General features: G+C 35.1%; 1 protein-coding gene across 1 annotated transcript in view; it reads left to right on the top strand.

Annotated features, from left to right (window-relative positions):
• Positions 1-26144, top strand: part of LOC150091953 (serine/threonine-protein phosphatase 2A regulatory subunit B'' subunit beta-like) — a 120096-nt gene that overhangs the window by 80801 nt on the left and 13151 nt on the right. Inside the window, exons 8-10 of the mRNA XM_090377535.1 lie at positions 5280-5328; positions 14507-14593; positions 14781-14925. Coding sequence (XP_090233661.1) covers positions 5280-5328; positions 14507-14593; positions 14781-14925 — 281 coding nt within the window. The remainder of the gene's footprint in view (positions 1-5279; positions 5329-14506; positions 14594-14780; positions 14926-26144) is intronic.

The following is a 26144-nucleotide window of genomic DNA, read 5'->3' as shown; positions in this document are numbered from 1 at the left end:
GAAACAAGTCACATTGTATTTTATTATTGCCATTTATTTTATTTTCCCATATAACTAATAATAAGCTTATTTAAAGGTTATAGGTTAACAGCTGAAATGTTACAGTAAATATACTGTTTTTTCTGGACTGCTTTACTTATTTTAACAATAGTTAACATAGTTTCTTATATTTATGACTGTGCAAAAAGAGATCAGCACTACAGGTAATCAACGGTAAACTACCAATTAAATACGAAGTGCTGTACAATTACTTTCAGTATTGTAGAAGGAAGGGTATTTCAGCACAGTTCAACCAGTTTTCTGTTAACCTGGATGTGCCAGTGAAAGAAGACAACACTAGATTAAGAAACAAGTTCCTCTAGGAATGGCAAATTGAATGGACTAATGCCAACACTGGAAGAATTACTACCCTTTTTATACCTCAAGTTGCCGAATTTGTCAAAAAACATTGGCCCTGGTTTAACCCAGGTCTTCACCTAACTTTCCTTCTATCCGGGCATGACAGCCTAAACTCAAAGTTATTTACTCTGGGTTTGGCTGCATCTCCTCTTTGTAAATGTGGCTCAGAGGAGACAGTCCAACACATAATCTTAGAATGTCGATATTATGTAGACGTTCGATTTGAACTTCAGAGATTGACAGACATTTATGATGTAAATAACTTCACCAAGTTTTTAGAATGTAAAGAAAATTATCAGGCACTGGCTAACTTTGCTAACAAGGCTTTCCGCAGAAGGAAAGGACTTGCCGACTGAAAATAATTATGTAATAAGTGTACTTAAGTACACAAATGTTAAGTAACCTTAACATTTGCTTGTCTGATGAGGACCTCTCCTCCCTAAGCAGGCCTTGTAATCCCTGTAGCGTATATATTGCCTTGATATTAATCGAATTGTTACAGGACCTCTGATGAGGAAATTTATTTGTGTTTATTGCCGGAAGGCAATATTAGCATTTAGAATATATAAGTCGATGTGCCAGGATCACTGTTGGGTGGGCAGTGTCCTGGTACTTCGGCCTCTAATAAGGTGCATAAATTGTAAATCTTAAATTGTATAAATTGTAAGATATATATCGGACCTCACTGTAACCGAACTGGAAGGTTCTAATTATCTGTATAGTTGTATAAGTTGTGAAGGTTAATGTAGAAATTGGTGCCTTCAACAAATTGTAATAACTGAGTTGCAAGTGTTATGGGTATACAGTATGGTCAAATGTGCGGCTATACTACATTGGTCTCAGGCAAGAGAATTATTGTTTGTAATAATTCCTGTGAAGTTGGTGGATCAAGATGTTTTGTAAAACCACAAATTGTAAATATTGTACAGTTACTCTTCAGTGGCAGATAGGGGAAACTCTGGAGCCCGCAGAAAATAATAAAATACTTTGAATACTTTGTGCAAGAAGAGTAAAAGTAATGCATTTAAAAAATTAACAATGCAATGTTTGTGTTTTCTTAATTACAATGTTGAAAATTCCACATCCCTTAGTAATAATGACAAATGATGCAAGAAAGCAAGCTTATATAGCATTAACCAAAAAAAAAAAAAAAAAAATTCACCCATCCGTACCCTCCATGAATTTGTCTAATTCTCCCTTGAATTTATTCAATCCATCCACTTCCACAACGACAGTGGCCCCGTGTTTCTAATATTCCTACAATGTCCACATTTGAAGACTTAACCAATACTTCAAATTCATAAAAAGAATTAGTGTACAAGTATGTATATATGTGTGCCTAATTTTGTTAACCTTAACATTTGCTTGTCTGATGAGGACCTCTCCTCCCTAAGCAGGCCTTGTAATCCCTACATTTTCATTTTAGGCTGCTGCATATCCCAGTAGAAGCAGTGCAAGAATCAGTTTCACCTTTCTTGTGGCCACTGTTAAACTATTAGTTTGTGTATCCCCGCCTCCCCAGACAAGCAGTTTTCCAACACACCTATTATTGCTTCTATAGCATCAGCAAATATTCTTGCACCCCTTCTATTTAAGCATATTCCAGCCCTTTAAAAACAGTCTCTTCAGTTAATTAACAGGCATAGAATTGTGCCTCTTATACATCATTTAAAACCATAAAATCTGAGAAACAGAAAAGTATGCAAGCTGTATAAAATGACGGAACTTAATGAACAGTCTCTTGACTCGGAAAATGAGAAAGAAGAAACAGACATCATTTCAGATTTTTAGAATAGGTATATACTACTGATTTGCAGACTATTCTGAAAATTTCTTAAAAGCTAGAAATGAAAAGAATGATGCTTATTCTATACTCAAGACTGTGAAATTTAGGTCAGTAATGCATTCATACTAATTAAATTACTTATCTTATCAATTAATAGGAGAGAAAAGACAAATATATAAAAGCAACATGATAAGCAGGCTTTAAAACCAAGATTCCAGGTTTGGGTTCTTGTGTGTGTGTGCGCACACACACACACACACACACAAGAACCCAAACAACAATTCACAAGAACCCAAACACACAGAAAGAAAATATGATTTCTATTCATCTCAAGAGAACTTGAGATGGATAGAAATCTTCTATCCATCTTAATACTTTTCCCATAAAAACTTCTGTGGAATAATTTTACTGTCATGATTACAGTGCCTTGATATCAATTACAAGGAGTTTCTGGGACGATGGAACTATGGAAAATAGCACAGGATGGAAAAAATTTACTGAAAGATCACTCATTGACCAGTGGTATGACTAGTTCATTAAGAAATTATATTCTACAACTAGAAAATCTTTTTTAAAAGTTTTAAAGAATAATATGATCAGTCAACAATTCACGTTGTGGCTAAACTTATTATTAACTGTAGCTTGATTTAAACACCTTTGCCTCATGTGCACCCTTTGAAAACTAATGACGTTAGGTCTTGATAAAGCATTACCATCACCATTCTAACTGTTTAACAAATCTAACAAAATTTTCATACAAACCAGTTTGAAATACTTCATCTTAAATATCAGTAACATTAATTTTTTAGCATCAGACTAATAACCTAAAAGTATCATTAACCAAGATAAAAAAAAAATAAATAAATAAGTATAGTAGAATTTCAGTTCTCCAAAATTCAATTAGTCCCATAAAAATATATCCTAAATTAAAAAAAAAAAAAAAAAAAAAAAAAATTTCATTTTTAATATTTTCCTGATTTCACTCAAAGATGTTTAATATTTAACTAAGAAAAAACAACACACAAATATAACAATATGACTTCAATTATATAAAAAAATTTTAATGAAGCAAATTTCATCCATTGTCGCTTCTGTATAATTACCAGTCACACTGAAATAATTCATAGAAACATTTCTGTTAAAAATAAAGTTACAAATTTATCATTGCTTAAATTACTGCAAATAAAAATTTATGTAATAGTAATTTATTGTACAGATAGAGTAATTTCCTTAGTTTATGAATAGCTGTGAAAAAACTAAGTTTGTAACAAAATGCATTGATCTGATATTATGGAGACACTCATAGATAATGCATTACAAATAAATTAACATGTGAAAGGTTAAAATTACAAATAATATTTCAAATGAATGAAGAGAAAGATGTTCTTGTCCCTTGAAGAAGCACATTTTTCTTTGAAATGTGAGTGTCTCCACATTAAAAGATTATAGCATTTCATAGCAATAATCATAGCAGTTTCATAGCAATGTTACCCTGCCTGTATGATAACAATCTGTAGCTCTCTTAGTATGAGTCCTTTTCTCTAAATTTACTTAGGTAGAAATCAGTTTGAAGATATTTATTTTTTTCAGCAATTTTATACACCTAGCCTGCGTGCCTTTTTCCACACACATAAAATTTGGATTATATATATAAATAATCCAAAATAATCGGGGGGGGGTTTTGTATGTACATGTTGTGTTTTGTGGGTATGGGCAACCGTAAAAAAATACAAAAATATAAATATATATGTTATTCTAACAAGCTCTATCTCTGCAGCCAATTGCAAGATAGGCCAGTAGATATACACAGATACAGAAAACACATATACATAAATTATGCGCACACACACACACACACACCTTGTTCTTTAAATTTTTATATGTGTATAGGACCTCAAGTTAACTTTTCATAAACAGGAATTTTCTCTGTACAGTGTGATTGACTATGTAATGAACTCTTTAAACATTATTACTGCCAGGGGCAAGCCATCCTGAGGGTGCAAGGGGGTGCACTGCAGCTGGGCACCAACATTCAAGGGGCACCTGAAAACCTGAAACTTATGGGCACATATGAAGAAAATTTTAAAGGGGGGCACCAAATTGCAATTGACATCTGGGTGCCTCATACCCTAGGAATGCCCCTGATTACTGCAATACAGAATTAGAGACAAAACACGAACTGTGCATTACTTGTAGGTTGTTTTCATAACATGGCTTTGCAATTAAAACCGGCATGGTCTATCCACTAGCATGCAGTTTATTCATATGTTTCATCTGCAAATATATCTGATCACTACTAGGTTGGCTGAATAGCAAGAAGAATTGAATGAGAACCAGTTGATTTGCTTATAAAAAACCCCAGAATCTTGAAGTTTAAAAAAGACATCTTTCAAGCAGCAAAACATTAGCAATTTTTTAAAGTTCTACATATAGTTCATAATGTGCAAATGAAAATTACTGTAACTTTCTCACCTGCTTACCATTTATGTTATATGGATTGCATTTAAAATCAGTTATCCAGAAAAATCATCTATCTAAAGGCGCCTCTGTAGCTAGGTGGGCAGGAGCAGCAGTGCGTAGCACACGCTTCTTGATTAGACTGGGGTTCAAGCCTGTGACCACCAGATACGGAAGATGCAGAAAGGTCAGGGAATGATCACCGCATATCCCCGGAGCAATATGGCCTTAGTTGCTAATGCTCCTAAAAACCAAAATAACATAACATCTATCTAAAATAACTAAGTCCGGTTGTTTGGAATAACTGGGATTTTACTGTACAGATAAATTAACTGCTTCTATCTTATAGTCTTTTATTTTTTTTTTAATAAGTCTTAAAAAAATTAGAGTTTACAGGACATTATAATAGTATTAAACAATTTATCTATTTTTCTGCACCAAAACTCCCATCTTCTTGGGAAAGGTGGAAAACGTAGATTCCCTCCCTGAAAGGAATCTACATTTTTCAAAAAAAGGTGGAATAGTACATTTTTTTAAGCAAAAACTTGTATGTGCATAGAATTTGTTGTTGTATCTTAACTGATGTAACAGTGATTTGATTTAATGTAATCTATTGACTATGGTTTATTTTTTCTAGCAATATCTTCAAGAATGATAGATAGGATATTTTCTGGTGCTGTTACTAGGTAAGTGGACTATAGCGAAGTATCTTCACTTTAGTTTACAATTAAAGAAATTATATTCCTTTACAAATTGATGAAGTCAGTCCAATATGAATATGAACAACATGAATGGTAATTTATTAGTTGCTTGTTGTAAATTATACATATGAATATGAGAGAGAAAGCCCACACATTTATTCAATGTAGATACTTTTTTATTATGCTACATGGATATATAACATTATATCCAAAATTGAATAAACCTGATTAAAACACAATTATGCATTATATAACCAGAAGTATTCAACATATACATGTAGTTGCAAAAAGGGTTTTTAATTAAAAAACCTAATACAGAATAGTGTCATTTTGGCCTATATGTGCAGCCATAATCCTCTATACTTATACCAAGATGCTGGCCAGAATTCACCTCCATTCCTCCTGGAAAGTAGCTTCCAGAGCTGCTATGGAAGAAGGCTGTCTTTGGCTGCAACCTAATCTAGTTTGTCCCTCAAGCATTCAATAGGGTTGCAGTCCAGGCTTTGAGCCAGCCAGTCCAACCTTTTTTTACTGTCAACATGCCAGTCCTGTATGTCATGAAGTTATGCTGATATTGGCAGAACCCATTTCGGTAGTACTTCATGGTGTTTGTAGTGCATAATTATCCAAAATATCTAAATAAGTCATGGATCTTGTAGTTTCTGATGGAAACTAGAGATTCATAGGTTACTGCTATCCATAGATGGTAGTGACCACTTCACTAAGGTAAAATTGGAAAGCAGACACAATGTGACAAAGTGCTGTAATCAGAAAGGTCCAAACCGCCCCAGAGAAGAATGGAAGTACAATATAGAGAAATGTATATTAGACAAAGAAAGTTATAGGAATGTGGTGGAAATTTACAAGTGGCACTAACTTGATCAGCATTGTTTACCATTATTGAAGTTTATGGACAGTTTGAAGTCTTTGTCAACCATACTTGTTCTTCCACTTCTAAACCTTTCCACTCCATTATTATACCTTTCTTTGATTAATACATTTTTCTCCATGTTGTGCTAATTTTGCTCTCTTAATTTGAGAGAGTTTAACCCCTTTTAACCACAGAAATCTGACCACAGCATGTTATTTCCTAACATAAAAATTGGAAATCAGAACCAACATGATTACACAGTGGCTGAGTGAAAGCAACTTGTGACACATGACAATTGTCTAACAGCATAATGTGTTGAAATTGAAAGACAAGGTTTAATGCAGGGTGGAGATAGCTTGCAAATAAAAAGACTTCACTGCATTGGTTTAATAAGCAGTTTATTAGATGAGCTAACAATTAATATGTAAATTTTTAAGTTTAATTTTAAATTTTAGCTATACCACACATTCCAACTTCTCATTGTGGGTCTTCTTCAGTGGAGTTAGAATTAAAAACTTTATTTACATTTCCAAAAAAAAAAAAAAAAAAAACTCTAACACTTTTAGCATCTCATTATAATTAATGTTGTCAAGGAAGAATACAATTCTCAGCCCATGGTACAACACAAAGAATGAAGAGGATAAAGGGTCTTTGTAAGTTGTGTATTAAGAGTTCTCTTGGGTTGTTGACAGTTTTCTTGCAGTATCATTTAAGAAGAGAAAGGGAATCCAAAACTTAAGATCATTTGGTCTACACTTCACCCACAGAACCTACATTACACAAGCCATACAGTCCCACCCCCCACAAGTATCTCTCTCTCTCTCTCTCTCTCTCTTTTTCTATCCCATCCCTTATTACAGCAGTTTACACAACTATATTCTTTTGCTAGCTGAAATGGCCATTCTACATAAAGGGTTCAAAGTTCTGAGACATTTAGGCACTTTTGTGCAATACATTCAGATCCCCCAGATCAGATAATCACTTATCCTAGAGCTAATTTATATCACTAGAAAGGTACAAAACTCCAACAAGAATGCATGTTCAAACCTAAAACTGGAAGAACAAAATGTGCTGAAGGCACATTTTGCCCTCAAAGCAGACAAAACCATTTACATTAGCAAGTCAGACAGAAACACAGTCCATATTGTTTATGATTACTGGAATAGTAATCACAAACAATATGGACTGTGATAGCAAAATGAAGAACCTACTTGCCAACAATAATGCTTATACCCCCATCCCCTTTAAAAATAAACCCTACAAAGAATGTATGAAGAAACTGCTTATTCTACAGGTGATTTCCACTACTCTTTCCAAAGCATGATCTTTGGCAGTATAAAAACATGCTGAGAAATAATTCCAATAAGATCTATTGTAAGCAACAGGAGGCAACCAGGGTAAGAACTTTCAAAATGTTAGTATATATCCTGTCCAACATTCACTAAAATATTCAAATTCCAGAAAAACTGAAACAAGTCTCAGTCAATAACAGTGACATACAGTCAACTTTGGCATTTCTTCAATGTGTATTAATGTTTCACATGAGAAAGCCACAACTTGCATAGCCAGAAAAATATGCCTCCACATCAATACAGGCCATCCTACATCCCTTAACAACAAAAAAGGTCCTGAATATAATAGACCACACTGCAGGTCAATCATATTTCAGGTTAATTTGCTATATTATAAACAACACAAGAGCCTAAGTATGGGAAACCATCTTTTCTCCATTCTACCAGAGATGTACATCTCTGGTAGTTTAAAAGTTTTTAAGCTACAGTACTAGAGAATACTGTCATATAATCCTACGTGTAAAGTTTTTAAATAACTTCTCCTTAGAAAACCCATAGACACTGGCAGAGTCCTTAACCACAGCTGCAACCCAGCAACGTTGGAATAAAAGCAGGATTGTCCAAAGCCTCGCGTTAAGAGCTCTCCTGTGGCCTCTGCCTCCTTGAAAGAGATATCAGTCACAATTATCATCCCCACTTCATAACGAAAACAGTGGACAAGACTATAAAAAAATTTCAGAAAACCAGATCTTCACCAACAATAAGCCATACAAGAGACCCCCATACTCAGGATGTGGGGAAAAACGCAGCAGGACTATCCAGGAAACACCACATAAAGATAACACTTCAAAGGCAACAAAGCTCAAGAACATCCTAAGAAACTCTCCACCTATACCAATTGACATAACAGTGTAATAAGACCTACATAATCCAGTCCTACTGGAAATTAAAGTCAAGAATTCAAGAGTAATGAACATGGCAGGCACTACATTTGGCAATGTGAATGGCAGTGACATAGTGTTTCACTCTATTACAGAGAACCACAGGTTTAAACCCAAAAAAAAAAAAAATGACCAACAATCCTAACTAGAAAACTACATAAAAAAGAAGAGAATTTTTTAAATCATTTTTATTCAAGAAAGCTGGGCATCTAACATAAACAACAGAGAGGGGGGTCATTCCCCCTTGGTGAAAGAAGAGGCAAGGAGACCACCAGGACCACAACAGCTAGCAATTCAACATAGGAAACAAGGTCCCGTACAAAACCAGCCCAATAATAAAGATGTCCAAAAATTATGTGAGGTACCTCACAATCACAAGTAGGCTGGCTGCCATCCAATAGACTATTACACATAATTTACAAAAACCTCAACCCTTTATCCTCTTCATTCCTTGTGTTCTACCATGGACTGAGAAAGTAGTTATTTTTTATTTATAACATTAATTATAATGAAATGTTAAAAGGTATTAAGAATTTTTTTTTTTTTTTAATTTGTAAGTAAGTAGATTTTTAATTCTAAATCTACTAAATCTACTCACAAAGAGATGTTGGAATGTCTGGTTTATTTAAAATTTAAACATTAATTAGGTTAGATTAGCCCACTCCAATAAACATCTTATAAAACCAATGTAGTGAAGGATGTTTCCATTTGAAAGCTAACACCATAATGATGATTTTAGGTACATCTTTTTACATGGGATGTTTTCACACAAATTGCCTTTTTTGATTTACTCACATAAATCCAAAAAAGAAAGGCAGTCTTTGGTAAATTTGATTAAATAAAAAAAAGTAGATCATTACAGATGATTATATTACAGCTTGACAGATGATTTTTATACAGGGTGTCTCAAAAATATTGGTATAAACGTTTAGGGGAGGTAGATAACATCTAAAGGAATGTGAATCACATAGGAACCCTTAACCGGAAATGTCACCGTAAGTCGGTACACGGCGCTGTTCATCAGTTCGTGCGAGAGAGAATTTCTGGTTTACTCATTCAAGCAGTAGTCTCTGCATGAAGAGCATGCATCGATATACGAACTGTGAGCTGGCAGACATACACCTAGTGTATGGATTAGCAGAGGGCAATGGACGAGCCACTCAACGAATTTATGGAGAACGCTTCCCAGACAGACATGTACCGGACCACCATTTGTTTGTGCGTGTGCATCAAAATTTGTGCAGTTATGAGTCATTTAGAAGTAACAGGAGTAGTGTGGGCAGATCCCGTTCGACCCGAACTCCCGCCATGGAAGAAAGTGTGTTGAATGCTGGCCAGAATAATCCTGCTAACAGCACACGTGCCGTTGCCTCTGCCTTAGGAGAGTCTCATTGCAGTGTACAGCGTGTCTGGCATGACGATTCCTTACACCCCTTTCATCTCCAAAGGGTTCAGTTACTGCTACCCCAAGATCATCCTGCATGTGTGGCTTTTGCGCAGTGGTTTCTCCAAGAAAGTGCTCAAGACTTGAATTTTCCAGCCTATGTTTTGTTCACGGATGAGGCTTATTTCACTCGGGAAGGCTTATTCAATCAGCGTAATGCTCATGTGTGGGCTCACGACAACCCACACAGTGTGCGCCTCCATGCGGCACAACATCGCTTCGCAATAAATGTGTGGGCAGGTATGGTCGGTGACTGCTTAGTCGGCCCATACCTGTTACCATCCCGCATGAACTCTGCTAAATATCGGATCTTTCTTGAACAAGTTCTACAAGGATTATTTGACAATGTTCCAGCAAATGTGAGACGCAACATTTGGTTTCAACATGACGGGGTGCCTGCCCATTATAGAAGGTGTGTTCGTGACCATTTGAACAGGCGTTTTGGGCATCGATGGATTGGCCATGGTGGACCCGTTGCCTGGCCCCCACGCTCACCTGATTTATCGAGCCTTGAATTCATTCTTTCTGCGGGGCCCTCAAATATATGAATCGGCTATGGAAACGGAAATGGATCTCACTGTGAGACTCGTCTGCGCTGCTACTACTGTCAAAGAAACTCCAGGTGTGTTCAACCATGTCCGCCAATCCGTGCTGCGTTGGTGTCACGTATGCATCGTGTCTCATGGCGGAATCTTCGAGCATCTGTTGTAACATCATGAAATGCATCCATCTCGTATTTCATTGTTAATATTATGTCAAATAAGTATTTGCCACTAATTACTGTCTTGTGTCATTTCTGCTTCTTGTGCCTCTGCTACTACTTTCCCGTGACGTTTCCGGTTATGCGTTCCTATGCGATTCACATTCCTTTAGATGTTACCTACCTCCCCTAAATGTTTGTACCAATATTATACAAGGTGTCGCCAGGTTTGTACCTGGCGACACCTTGTATATGCAGTTTCAGTTGAATTGCCATACAGGAATTTTATTGTAATTCTGCGACTGATAGTTATCTAGTGGATGCAACTAGTCAAATTAGTATCGTATTGGCACCTGCTTGTTGAGAGTAAAGAGCTACATATATATGATTCCTACTACTGCTACGACGGAAATCTTCCAATGTGTACATTTTAGGCACTTCCTGAATTATTTGATCTTGGACAACAGTCATGAGGTACTCCAGTTTTTCTCCCTCACAAATAGAAAAATTAGCCATTGTCCACACACACACACACACACACACACACACACACACACACACACACACACACACACACACACACACACACACACACACACACACACAAGTCTAGGAAAATTTACCACCACGTCAGTTTATCGCATAAACAATTTACCGCCGCGTCAGTTCATCACATTTTACCATCTAGAAACAATGACGTGTTTGATCAAATCATAAAAAAATATTTTTTATTTAAGTTTTTGCCTTAAGCTATGATTAGCATATTTTTGAAATTCTATAAACTGTGAGGGAATAGTACGGAAATTAAAAAAAAAAAAAAACACATGTATGGAAATATGTAATTTAATAGGTAGATTATGTATTTTAATAGTTACATATATCACAAAAATAGTAAAAAATCCATTATTTGAACAATATAACAATTGGTTAATTTTAAACTAAACTAATTATAACATTATGTATGTCATAGTATACTGCAAAAATTCAAAATGAATGTTTATGCAATCTTCAGAATCAGTCACATTGGGATAATTAGTTACTAAGAAACTGTAATATTTACAACACAGTATGTACATTATTATTAAGAAATATTATGCGCTATACCTCTTAGGTAATCAACAGTATCACCCCATTCATCGTATGCACTAACAAGCCTTTTAATTTGTAAATCACAATCGCAGTACTTCTTTTTTTTTTTTTTTTGTCGCCCGGATCACTTCCACTTAAGTTAAAGGAATTAAGTAGGTACCTACCTAATTCCAATTTTGGAAAATAACAGGCAATTAAATTAAAGCACCTGCAATGGTATGTATTTCTAGGAAATGTATACCTAGCATATAACTTCCATTTTTAACTGCACTTAATTCTTAAATAACACCTATAGAAAAGCCATATTTTCAATTTAAAATGACCAATAAATTTATATAAATTATATGTATTGCCTGGCGATAAAATATGTTAGCGATCATTTGTAGGCTATAAATTGTTTATAAACTTAAATTTTCTTAAACTTTCAAAATAAGCAATTAATTGCTAGCAGTTTACCGCTGCATCAGTTTATCGCATAAACAGTTTATAGCCTACAAATATCGCCAGGCAATACATATAATTTATATAAATTTATTTTTAACTTAAGTGCATGTTTTAGGGGAGTGGAGAGTAGGGCGTTCCGATTAGGGAGGTACTTATATATTTATAATCTCTTACAATCAGAACATTTTCTTATTTTGAGTTTATTTTTCATCCTTTTGAGTTTATGAACGCATCATGTCGGTGGAATTTTTGAAATCAGAAAAGGGAAAACCGAAATTGTGCTTTAGTGGGCATTTGTTTTATAAAGACAGGCAAAATGAAACAAAAATTCATTGGAAGTGTCAAAATTACTGAAAAACCAAATGTGCTGCTCGAGTTACTACAGTAGATAACACCATCATTAAAACATGGAAGGAGCACAATCATTGTGGAGACGCAGCAGGAGTTGAGGCAGCACAACTTCTTGATACCATTCGAACTTATGCAGAAACAACAAATAATACGCCTCAATATTCGTTACTCATCCAAGTAACGAACATTACAATGAAATGAACGATCCGAAATATAAGAAATCGAAATTTTGATGGCCCAGTTCTTCCAACGTATCGTAGAGACATAGTTTTTACAGAAGAATATAAAACATCGTGCAATGGAAAATTGTTTCTACAATTTGATTCTGGACCCGAGGACAATCATACGTTAATTTTCAGTACGAAAAGAAATTTGCAGTTGTTAGCGCAAAGTGAACACTGGTATGCCGATGGGACTTTCAAAACTGTTCCCTTACTTTTTTATCAGTTGTATACGATACATGGATTCAATGACAAAATAATGCTTCCATTAGTTTGTGCATTATTGCCTAACAAGTCTGAGGAAACGTATGTATCTCTACTACAGCAGCTGAAAGTATTGGAACCAGCTATGTCCCCGCAATCAATAACTATAGATTTTGAGACGGCGATGATGAATGCTTGCAGAAGAGTTTTTCCTGACGCTTCGCAACGGGGTTGTTTTTTCCAATTTTCACATTGTATTTTTCGTTCCATTCAGAATAATGGATTGAAACAATGTTATGAAACTGATGCTAATTTTGCTTTAAATATGCAAATTTTGGCAGCAATTGCATTTGTGCCCACTCCAATTGTGACGGTCGTTTATGAACATTTGTGCGAAAATGATTTTTCCTCCAGAATCGCAAGAAGTTGTTGATTATTTTGAGGATACATGGATTGGACACCCAACCAGATGACATCTTCGTCGACCAAAAAGTATTCCCATGAAATGTGGAACGTATGCGAGCTTGTTCTTGAAGGAGTTCCAAGAACGAATAATTCTGTTGAAGGGTGGCATAGGGGATTTGAGGAACAAGTAGCTGCTTATCATCTCAACATTTGGAAATTTATCAATTGCATTAAAAAAGAACAAAGTATTAACGAAATGAGCATTGAACAATATTTAAGTGGAAGTGATCCGGGCAACAAAAAAAAGAAGTATCGTGATTGTGATTTACGAATTAAAAGGCTTGTTAGTGCATACGATGAACGGGGTGATATTGTTGGTTATCTAAGAGGTATAGCGCATAATATTTCTTATTAATAATTTACATACTGTGTCGTAAATATTACAGTTTCTTAGTAATTAATTATCCCAACATGACTGATTCTGAAGATTGCACAAACATTCATTTTGAATTTTTGCCGTGTACTATGACATACATAATGTTATAATTAGTTTAGTTTAAAATTAACCAATTGTTATATTGTTCAAATAATGGATTTTTTACTATTTTTGTGATACATGTAACTATTAAAATACATAATCTACCTATTAAATTACATATTTCCATACATGTGTTTTTTTTTTTTATTTTCGTACTATTCCCTCATAGTTCATAAATTCCAAAAATATGCTAATCATAGCTTAAGGCAGAAACTTAAATAAAAAATATCTTTTGATGATTTGACCAAACACATCTCATCGCTTCTAGACAGTAAAATGCGATAAACTGACACGGCGGTAAATTGCTGACGGTAAATTTTCCAGACCCCCCACACACACACAAACACAGTATTCAGACTCATAGGGTAGGTTACAGTATTTCCACAGCTACTTCTCTGGAAAGATATCTGTCAGTAAACTTTGCTTCAGTCATTGCTGGCAAATTCCATGAAATTTGGAAATTGATTTTCAAAAAGTATATAAAATAAATGTAACTGTATCCAAGAAATCACACTTTACATTATTGCTAATATAAGTATTATACAATGTCTATATTATGAATGCTATATATAAAATATATTATCAATTTATTTAAGTTACATACTTGGCTAATTTGGAAACAAATGTTAAAAGATTTTCTTTTGATAGTGTTATTTTTTTCAGAGGGTCAGTTCAGAAAAAGGGCAGAATGAGCTATACAGAATTTGTATGGTTCTTAATATCAGAAGAAGATAAGAGGCATCCTCGCAGGTGAGCCATTTGAATTAAAATGCCTCGCATTATTTAATTATGTAAATTAATATTATGAACTAGATTAAATAATGAAATAGATATTATTCAGAACTTCAAATAAGAAACTGCATATCATTTAAGGTTTGTTATTTTAAGTTATTATATTGATCATTAATATTTATGGATGTATTTTCTATTAATGTAGTATAGAGTACTGGTTCAGGTGTATGGATCTAGATGGTGATGGCTATCTCTCCATGTATGAACTAGAATATTTCTATGAGGAACAACTTGAAACCATGGAATCCTTAGGCATTGAAACATTGCCTTTCACAGACTGTCTCTGCCAGGTAATTTTTTTAATTCTAATTGTTGTTATAGAGCACAAGAAAAAGATGCCTGCAGACACCACTCATAGTGACAAAAAAACTGACATACGTTTATATTTGAATATTTATTTTATCTGTTATACACCTTTCCCCTAATATGATGTGTTTAACTTTATAAATTTTATATAGACCTGACACTTATAGCCATTATAAAAACATTTCTTATATAAAAATTGCTGAAGTGATTTCTGTCACCATAGGTATAACATTTATTGACTGAATTGCAAGAAAAAGCATTGGTATATCTGAAAAATTCCAGTGTAAAGTTGGGAGTGCAAAAATGGGCCATAATGACATTTTCACATAATGAAAGAGGAAGATTACAAATATAGCCATTTTCTTTCATTTCATAAAATGCATTCTATGCTATAACAGAAGTAGAAATTCATCTACCATCGAAGATAGTGATTAAAAAAAAAAAAAAAGAAGAAGAATACAGCCTCAAACATTACCAGGAAACAGTATAATGGAATTTATTTATGCATGTGTAATGCATAAATAGTATACTTTTAAATTCCATAGCATGAATAGTCCATCCATTCAGTAATTCAGTCTTGTGACTTGTCTATTCCTCTGATGACAGTCTCCACTTCTCTCCTGTGCCATTTGTTTAAGTTCTTCCGGATCTCAAAGTCTTGCCTCATCTAGTAACGTCCCAATAAAGGTATTTTTTGGTGTTCCCCTAGGTGTTTTCCCTCTATACTTCCCTCCATGCCATCCAGGAGCAATACACCATGTCAATCACGTTAATGGAAGCTAGTTGCTCCACAGCACTTAATATCAAAAGCAAATATTATTATGGTGTTATACCACATTATGGCTTGTCAGTCTAACTTGCACTTAAGGCATAATGCTGATATCCAGGGATGATCTGAGCCATTTGGTGTCACACAAGCAAAATATTGGATGACTCTCTCAAATTTATTAACAAACTATTGCTTTCATTTCATATTGGAACACTTGTACTTCTCAACTGGTTTAAGTAATCTGCACTTCCAAGAACAGCCCCCTCCCAAGAGAGAGCTTGGGCTCATCCTGCTAATGTGCTTCCACACACAAATAAACATATATAACCCAGTCAATTTCCTTTCTGATTCTTCCAGTGAAATACTTTTATTTTTGACATAAAAGGAAAGGTCAGTGTAGAAAAAGAATTAAATTTGAAATAGAGAGAAAATTGATAACATAGCATAGTGAGTGGACTGTTGAAGTAACTATAATACTTGTGAATGTCAGAAGCACTGTTATATACTTTGTATATAATTGATAGTTATATGAATCCTTGTTTTAGCAATGTTTCGATGGGAAAATTGGTTTTGGTTTATTATACCTGCGATTGTAATCTGCTGGAAACCACCATAGTTCTTATTTTTATTTATTTATTATTATTTTATTTTATTTATTTTTTTGTATTAAATGAAATACTTCATTCTGGAATGAAAGTGAATTGTAATAAAATGTATATTAGTATTAGCCATATTGTAGTTTAAGAAAGCCCCAGGCTTTTGCTTTACCAGCAACCAAAACACACACACACACACACACACACACACACACACACACACACACACACACACACACACACACACACACACACACACACACAAACTACCTATGCGATTCCTTCCTCATATATTAGTATTTGGTATTAGTATTAGCTATATACAGTCAGTTATGCTATGATGTGCATTTGAACAATGCTAATTTGCTCCAACACAACTGATGTATTAGGAAACAATTCAAGTATAACACCGGGCAAAACCCGGCACCAAGCTGAATGTAGTGACTTGCACAGCAATACATACAAGCATAAAAAATGTCAAATGTCAAATTTGTGACAGCTATACTTCCCATTTACTGTAGTTGTATTGGTCAGAGACACACTGTTGTCATTCGCTGTATTCACAAGATAACAGGTGATATTGTAGGCTGGCTCACATTTTTCTGTTTGTACAGAAATTTTGTCAGGAGGGACAGCATGATCACAATAGAACATTTCTGGAGGTCACTACCATAAAACAGTATAAACAATTCGCAGTTCCCAGTTTATTGGGCTTTTCTGTTAGTGGAATCTAATTATAAATGGGTAGTAAACTTGATCTTACTGCATTTGCAATAATACCGATAGCTGGAATTCTGTGGGTTTTTACATTATTATGGTGAAATGTGTTTCCCCTTCCATGAAATCTTCAATCATATAAAAAAAAAAAAAAAAAAAAAAAAAATTTCCGAATCTTCTCTTCATTCCTATTTTTTAAGCTTTGTAAACTTGTTACTCAGTATCTCACTTGTGCAATTTGTGCGTGTCGTGTTTGTCATTATTGATTGTTTATCTGTTTTAAATTTTACAGTCCAAAAAAGGCGCCTCCATAGCCAGGTAGGCAGGAGCAGCAGTGTGCAGCACATGCTTCTTGATTAGACCGGGGTTCGAGCCTGTGACCACCAAATGCGGAGGATGTGGAAAGGTCAGAGAATGGCCACCGCATATCGCCGGAGCAATATGGCCTTAGTTGCTGATGCTCCTAAGAACGAAATAACAACAAACAACAGTCCAAAAAAAAAAAAAAAATTCAATGAACAGAAATATCAATTATGCATATACAGTGAAACTTCTCCTAACGGACACCTCTCTTTAACGGACATCTCTCTACAACGGACATTTTCAAATTTTCAAATTCCCCAACTCTCCTCTATTGGTTTTAACGTGTTTTCAGCTTCTGTCTAGCGGACATTCTCTGTAACGGACGCGGACAGGCAATCTGTACTGTTTCGTTTAGATTAGCACTTAATTTGATCTCCCAATAATGGACAGCGGCCGAGCTCACAGCCCTTTTTCTAGGAACTTTTCTTCCACGTATTGCCTCAATCGTGTGTTTATTTTCTATTTCCGATTCTCTGAATTGTATCAAGGTTTACGTCGCGGTTCTAAACCCTTTTTCAATAATTTTAAGGCACGTGTAAAACTTCTGATGGATTCGGCGTGTGCGGGGGGGGGGGGGGGTTGTCGGCCTTTCGTCTTTTGAGTTTCAGTTTTTAGTTTTGTTCAGTGTCGTGTGAAGTGCACAATGTCTTCTCATAAATATTTAACTTTAAAAGATAAAGTCGAACTCATTAATGCGTATGATCGGAAAAAATATAGTGTTCGCAATCTCGCTGCAAAATTCAAAATCGGAAAGACGCAGATAAGCGACATCCTAAAGAAAAAGAATGAACTGCTCAAACAATTTTGGCAATACGTAAAGGATCAGGTTCAAAAATCATTCCCAAAAACTGTTGGACTTCAAATTTGTCGCACACGTGCTAAAAAAATTCCCATTAATGGACCTATTATTAGGGAAAAGGCTTTGGAGGTTGAGAAATCTATGGGAGTAAATGAGTTCAAAGCTTCTGTGGGATGGCTAGACAAGTTTCAAAACTCGGCATAAAATTTCTTGGAAAACCGTAAGTGTTGAAGGTGGATCTGTTGATACTGGGGTTGTAACAGAGTGGACCGTCAAATTGGAAGATTTATGTCGCGATTTTGAAGCTGGGTTGTTTTTTAAAGCTCTTCCTGAAAATTTTTTTTTTTTTTTTTTTTTTGGACTGTTGTTTGGTGTTATTTCGTTCTTAGGAGCATCAGCAACTAAGGCCATATTGCTCCGGCAATATGCGGTGGCCATTCTCTGACCTTTCCACATCCTCCGCATTTGGTGGTCACAGGCTCGAACCCCGGTCTAATCAAGAAGGATATTTACAACTGTGACGAAACAGGGTTGTTTTTTAAAGCTCTTCCTGAAAAAACAGTCTAAAAAACGAAAAGTGCCAGGGCGGAAAAATTTCTAAGGAACGCTTGACTGTACTATTGTGTACAAATATGCTGGGAGACTTTTGAACAACCTCTTGTTATAGGAAAACCACAAAATCCTCGTTGTTTCAAGGGCATAAAGTTGAATCTTTTGAATGTTGACTGGAAGTCTAATAAAAAAGCGTGGATGACACAAGATATCATGAGCGGATGGATAAGTCACTTTAACCAAAGCATGATTCGTCAAAACAGAAAAATTATTCTTTTCATGGATAATGCTGCATCTCACCCGCACATTGAATTGTCCAACATTCAAATCGTTTTTCTGCCACCAAACACATCTGCAGAGTGTCAGCCCTTGGATCAAGGGATAATAAAAAATTTTAAACTTCACTACAGAAAACGTGTTTTAAGACATCTCATTGCAAACATGAATGATGTAACATGTGCGAGTGACCTTGCAAAGAAACTCAGCATCCTAGATGCGATTCAATGGATTTCCTCTTCAGTAAACGCAATTAGAAAACAAACTGTCGTGAACTGTTTTGTAAAGTGTGACTTCTCGAACGCAAAAATTGAAGTTGTGAACAGCAATGTTGAGCCCCAAGAAGAACAAGATCTTCAACATCTATTGATAATGTACGATACTTCCGCTACAAGTGAACCTGATTACAAAGATATAGACTCGAACCTCACTACAGAAGATGGTGATCTAGATATCAACAACATTATCATCGATATTTTTCAAGAAGTTCCTCATGAGGATGAAGAAATTGAAGGAGGTCATTCTGTCGAAGAACATATTAACGACGAACCACCGATGAAAATAGAAGAAGCGCTCATACAAATCAATCGTTTAAAAATGTTTTTCGCCATTGAAGAAGATACTGAAGGACTTTTTATGGTTTCTTCACTCCAGACAAATGTTGAAAACAAAATTATCAGCCGGAAGAATGTGCAGAAGAAAATAAGTGATTACTGTATGTATTTTTCTTAAGATAAAGTCATAATATGCATAGCACAATTGTATGTATATTATTTACAAAAATATTGTGCAAAATCTGTATTTAATTAAATTTTACATTAAATGTTTAACGATTTTTCTTTATCTCTTGTGTATGTAATTGTATATTATATACAAAAATATTGTTCAAAATCTGTATATATTTTAATTTAATTTTACATTAAACATTTAACGATTTTTCTTTCTTTCTTTTTTTTTTTTTTTTTTTTCTCCCTCAGACTTCTTGTTAGCAGACACTTCTCTCTAATGGACAGATTTTCGTTCCCCATGGCTGTCCGTTAAAGGGAAGTTTCACTGTATTACTGTATTAATTAAGCTATGTACATAAATATACATAATCTCCAACCAATACAAGGTATCTTACCAACATGAAGTGTTATATTTACTGTAATATTTATTTATTTATTTATTAGACATTTAAGATGTTTAAACCTGGGTTTGTAATTTTTTTTACTGTTTTACTTGCCAAACTGAACATTTTTTTGAGTGCTCTGCCCCTGTCCCTATTTTTTACATAAGCCCGGTTGTTTTTAATCTGTGAAATACCATAACATGGAGATTTTTAGGAACATATGTACCGCATTAAAGCAATACTGACTGTACTACAAGGAAGCAACAGCCTTTTGTTACACTGGTGAAAATAAATAACTAAATAAAAAATAAAAAAACTTAAAAATAAAACACAGAGGTAATTTCTTATAATTCAATCTAAATCTGTAATTTATGTCCCCTAGTTCCAAAATTATTTATACAGTCTTATTAGCATTAGTAGAGGCATACGATGCAAGAAAGCAAGCTTATGCAACATCAGCCAAAAAAAAAAACAAAAAAACCTCCTATTTCACCCCCCCAACCCCCCCCCCCATTCGTTCCAAATGCCTGTCCAGCTCAGCCTTAAATTTATTTAGGCTATCAACTTCCACAACAAAAGATGGAAGTCTGTTCCACCAATCAACCACCCGCTGGCTAAAGACAAACTTCTGCATATACATTCTACAATTTTCTTTCCTCAGTTTGTATCTATGCCCCCTCAGGTTCTTAATCTGAGCAAGAGGAAGAATTCCATCAGCATTCAGCTTGCTCAACCCATTCAAGGCCTTATACACCTCAGTCAATCACCTCGCAGGTGCCTACTCTCTGGGGCACAAAAATTTGCAGAACTTAAGCCTTTCTTGGTAGGACAACTCCTTTGTTCTCCTCACCAATCTTGATACCTTTCTTTGTACTCGTTCTAGCAACTCTACATCTTTCCTAAAATGAAGCCTCCAGACCTGTACACAGTACTCTAGATGTGACCTAGCCTTGTATAATGGGATAATCACCTCCCTGTCGCTACTAGCAAAATTCATATATATCACTAACAAGACTCCATGACCCTCCCTGGCAGCCCATCTGCGCTGCTCAGCAAACTTCATATTTTAATGCACAATTACCCCCAGGTCTTTTTCACTTCCCACTAACCTGAGTGTAGTACCATACAGTTGGTATGTTTCTCTTGGGTTATTGCTACCCATATGCGGTACTTTGCATTTGTCAATGTTAAACTTCAGTTGCCACTTCTCAGCCCATTTTCCCAACTTATCTAGATCCAGTTGGAGTAGCATACTGTCTTTACTGTCGTTAACAACCCTGCCAACCTTTGTATCATCTGCAAACTTGGACATTAATCCTGATATACTGATTAATATACTGATTCTGATTAATCCTGATTTGTGTATTCATCAATACCATTGATGAATACACAAAACAACAATGGACCCATCACCGAACTCTGAGGAATTCCACTAATAACATTTGTCCACGAAGAGCAGTGTCCATTGATTACCACTCTCTGTCGTCTCCCACACATTATGTCTATTAATGTGTGGGAGACGTAGCTACTTACTCTTAATGTCATACTTCTCCATATACAGCAGTCTTCCATGTGCAACATTAACAAAAGCTTTCCTGAAATCAAAGTATATGATATCAAAATTATTTTTGGCATTCAGTTCCTTTGTGTCCACATCATAGTATCCAATCAAATTGGTCAGACAAGACCTCTCTTTAACAAACCCATGCTGTGTCTTAACTGTTACTGCAGTCTTGTCTAGATGATCCTGCAGTGCTTCTTTAACTAGTGACTCCATTATTTTCACCAGAACACAAGCTAAACTAACAGATCTATGGTTACTTGTGTCATCTTTTGAACCCCCCCCCCTTGTGAATTTGTGATACATTTGCACACCTCCAGTCCATGGGGACCTTCCCTGAGTCCAAGGAAGCTCTCGTAATTATGGCTAAGGGCTTGCTTACTTCCTTTGCTGCCTCCTTTAATGTAAGTGGATGGATGCTGTCCACCCCAGGTGCCTTCTGTATGTTTAACTTCAACAGTTTCTCCACTTTGCTGTCAGTTATTACAAAAATCACTTAGCTCCCTGTTAGAGTTTGATAAACTTCTGGCATTCTTCTCATTGAATAACTCCTCATGTGTGAATGTAGATGCAAAATACTCATTCAGTTTATCAGCTACCTGAGCATGATCATCAATAGTCAAGCCATCTATGTTAAGTAGTCCAATCTGATTCATCCGTTTCCTTCTAGAATTACATAAGTAAAGAACTCTTTGCTGCTTTTCTTTGCATCCATCCCAGTCGAAGCTCTTTATAGCGACCCTCTTTGTGAATTTGTGATACATTTGCACACCTCCAGTCCGTGGGGACCTTCCCTGAGTCCAAGGAAGCTCTCGTAATTATGGCTAAGGGCTTGCTTACTTCCTTTGCTGCCTCCTTTAATGTAAGTGGATGGATGCTGTCCACCCCAGGTGCCTTCTGTATGTTTAACTTCAACAGTTTCTCCACTTTGCTGTCAGTTATTACAAAAATCACTTAGCTCCCTGTTAGAGTTTGATAAACTTCTGGCATTCCTCTCATTGAATAACTCCTCATGTGTGAATGTAGATGCAAAATACTCATTCAGTTTATCAGCTACCTGAGCATGATCATCAATAGTCAAGCCATCTATGTTAAGTAGTCCAATCTGATTCATCCCTTTCCTTCTAGAATTACATAAGTAAAGAACTCTTTGCTGCTTTTCTTTGCATCCATCCCAGTCGAAGCTCTTTATAGCGACCCTCTTTTGGCTGGTCCATGGCTTGACCTCTCATGACTGGGACCAGCTATGAGAAATTGTCTCATAAACCTAATGTTATTTTATCAGTATAATAACCTGAAAAATAAAAGAATTTCTCTGTAATGACTATAAATTTCATGCTTCAAATATATTGAGTAATTGCAGCCTGACCACGAGAAATCGTTTTTTAAGATTTCCTACGCTCTTTTCTCGCAGTGCGGTAATCAAATTAACATCAGCTAGAACAGCGTTTCCCAAACTTATTTAGTCATGGAACACTTTTCATCTCACAATATATTTACGAAACACTTTTCATCTCACAGTATATTTACGAAACACTTTTCATCTCACAGTATATTTATGGAACACTTACGAAACACAAGTTTCGGGGGAGCCATAGAACTGTTTGCTAATATTTTATTACATACGACGCACAGTGCATCAGGAGTATCTTCATTTCAAACACATGTAAAGCCGAATTTGTAATAACTGTCATCATACTTTCATTTTGGTCTTTTATTAGTTGATTCCTGTTTTTTCACTTTGAATTTGTGGGGAACAAAAGGCTGCGATTTTTTGTCCTCACTTGAAGTGTGACAATATTGTCTTTGTTTTCATCAACTGCAGTTGCACTACTAGAAGTACTTCTCGTTTTAAAGTTCCAATTTTCAACCACAACTCCATGGTCATTTATTTTAATAATAATATTTCGAAATACTGATAAATATCAAAAAAAATTTAAACAAGGAAGTGAGTTTAGTTATGATATCGGTTTGCTTCTCCTTCAACCCATGTACTCCAGGCTAAATCGCATACGAATGGCATATTAGATCATTACAATGCTACTTTTTCGTAGATGTCATTACCTCTACGCATACTTCTCTACAAAAGCCCACCAAAATAGCGTTCCACAGTCTATTCGATTATTAGTCTATGCCAGTATATTAATCAACGAAAAAAAATAAAATTAAAAATTATAATGATACAAAAGTGGTGTACACTACAAATATGCAAAATATATTAATTTAATTTTACTTTATTTTTTTAATTATTAATTACGATTTTTCACGGAATACTTGTTCACATCTCTTGGAACAGTTTACGAAACACTGGGCTAGAAATCAGTTACAGTGTATGTTTATTGGTATGTCTCCAAGAAAGCAGATAACTTAGCAATCTCAGAAAATTATGATCTTGCAAGCTGTAGATAATGGTGTGCGATTTTTAAGACTGACATTGCCAAACAATTCTGCATTCCTAAGACTACTCTGTTAACTGTTCTGAAAGATTGAAAGTTTAGAGAAATCTACTGCTGCACTGGGTAGATTTTGAGCTCGAAAGGCAAAGTATCTGGATCTTAAATAGGTAATTTTGGAATGGCTAATGATGATGCATGCAGAAAAAGTTCCCGTAGAAGATAATCTTTTAAAAGCTAGGGCTGAATTGTTTGATAATCAAATGGATATTGTAGAATTTAAAAGTTCAGATGGATAGTTCCAGAAATTTAAGACTTGTCATGGTCTGTCTTCAAAAAAATGTGGTGAAAGTGAAGCCATGGCAAGTGACGCTGCAAAGGAATGGAAGGAAAATAGTTTAAAAAATGTTTTGTTGACATGACCACAATGACATCTTCAGTGCTGATGAAACTGGACTCTTTTTTAAATTGCTACCAGATAAAACACTTACATTTAAAGATCAGAAATGTAGCGATGGGAAAAAAGGTCAAACAACGGATTACCATTCTCCTAGCAGCAAACATGACTGGCACAGAGAAGCTTCCTGTTTAATCATTGGGAAAGCCCAGAAGCCTTGATGCTTGAAAGGTTTCAAGATATTACTGACTATGTATTGAACAAACCAAAAAGCATGGATGACATCACAAATCTACAAAGAGTGGATCAGACTTAGATCACAGAATGAGTGAGAAGAATAGAAAATTTTGCTGTTTGTGGATAACCACTCCTCATTGTCAAGTAAACGACCTAAGTACAATCACTGTCAAGTACCAACCATCAAATGTGACGTCAGTTCTTCAGCCACTTGATCAAGGTGTAATCTAGTTTTGTAAGCAAAACTACCAAAGAATGCTATTAAATAAAATTGTTCTGTCTTGAAAGCAAAATTAAATGTGAAATCAACATCCTGCAAGCAATGTATTTATGTGTTTAAGCATGGAATGAAGCTGATAAAAAAAAATTTGATCGGCAACTGCCTCAGACATGCAGGATTTACCACCTTGAATGATGCAGTGTGTGAAGTTTTGTATGCTTCTTCCTCTATTAATTTAATACTGTAGTACATATAAATAAGATTATACTACACTATATCAGAAGAATACATTAAATATTCAAGCTTTTTCTTGTTTTGTTGGGGATTTTATGGACGATTGATATAACATCCCCGGGGGCTCACATCTGGTGAGTATGGGCTTGGCACACCCAGGGTCCTGAGCTGGATATCATCATTCTTCTCTTTCTTGGTGATTCCCTTCTACTTTTGACTCTCTCTCTCTCTCTCTCTCTCTCTCTCTCTCTCTCTCTCTCTCTCTCTCTCTCTCTCTCTCAGGGTTACTCGGGAACATTTTTTTTTTTTTCCTGGTGCAGCATAAGCCTCAGGATTCCTTGCATCATATGGATATTAATAATAATAATAATAATAATATAACGATTGTTTTTCTCATTTCCCTGGAGGGTCATTTTATAATGTAAGGATGTATGATTTAGATGAAGGTAGCAGAATTAAACTTTACATACTTTCTTCTTGATAATAGCATTTTAAAGTGTTGAAATAAAAGTGAATGAAATTGGAATGATAAAGAATATTATTCTGTGTAAAACTAAAAACTTTAATTTGCATTCAGGCTTTAACTAGATACAAAAACAGACATGTTTAAACTTGTATATCCTTTTGGATCCCTTCATCTGTACCCTGTTCACTAGCAAATGTAAGATTTCCTTGTGATACCAATACTTGTGCCATCTTTGGCGCAAATAAATGGCTCCTAAGAGGGGACATGAAATGGTTAACTGTATAATATAGGTTGAAGTTTTTAACTTCTATAGAGAGAGCGAGAGAAAAGGTTATATTAAAATTATAATTAACCTAAGAATATTATTATTTATTATGTTAACCTTATAAATGTTAAAGACAAAAAACAGAACAAAACTTATGTAAACTTAAGTAACAGGCCATCTATTTGTTAATTCTCTCTTTTTTTTTTTTTTTTTAATTTAAAAAAAAAAATTTTTTTTTGAAATTCAT

Source organism: Mastigoproctus giganteus, chromosome 1 (assembly GCF_048544385.1).
Source record: "Mastigoproctus giganteus isolate SK-2022 chromosome 1, ASM4854438v1, whole genome shotgun sequence".
Taxonomy (NCBI): Eukaryota; Metazoa; Arthropoda; class Arachnida; order Uropygi; family Thelyphonidae; genus Mastigoproctus; species Mastigoproctus giganteus.
Note: the sequence above shows the minus strand (reverse complement) of the source record. Positions and strands in the feature narration are given on the sequence as shown.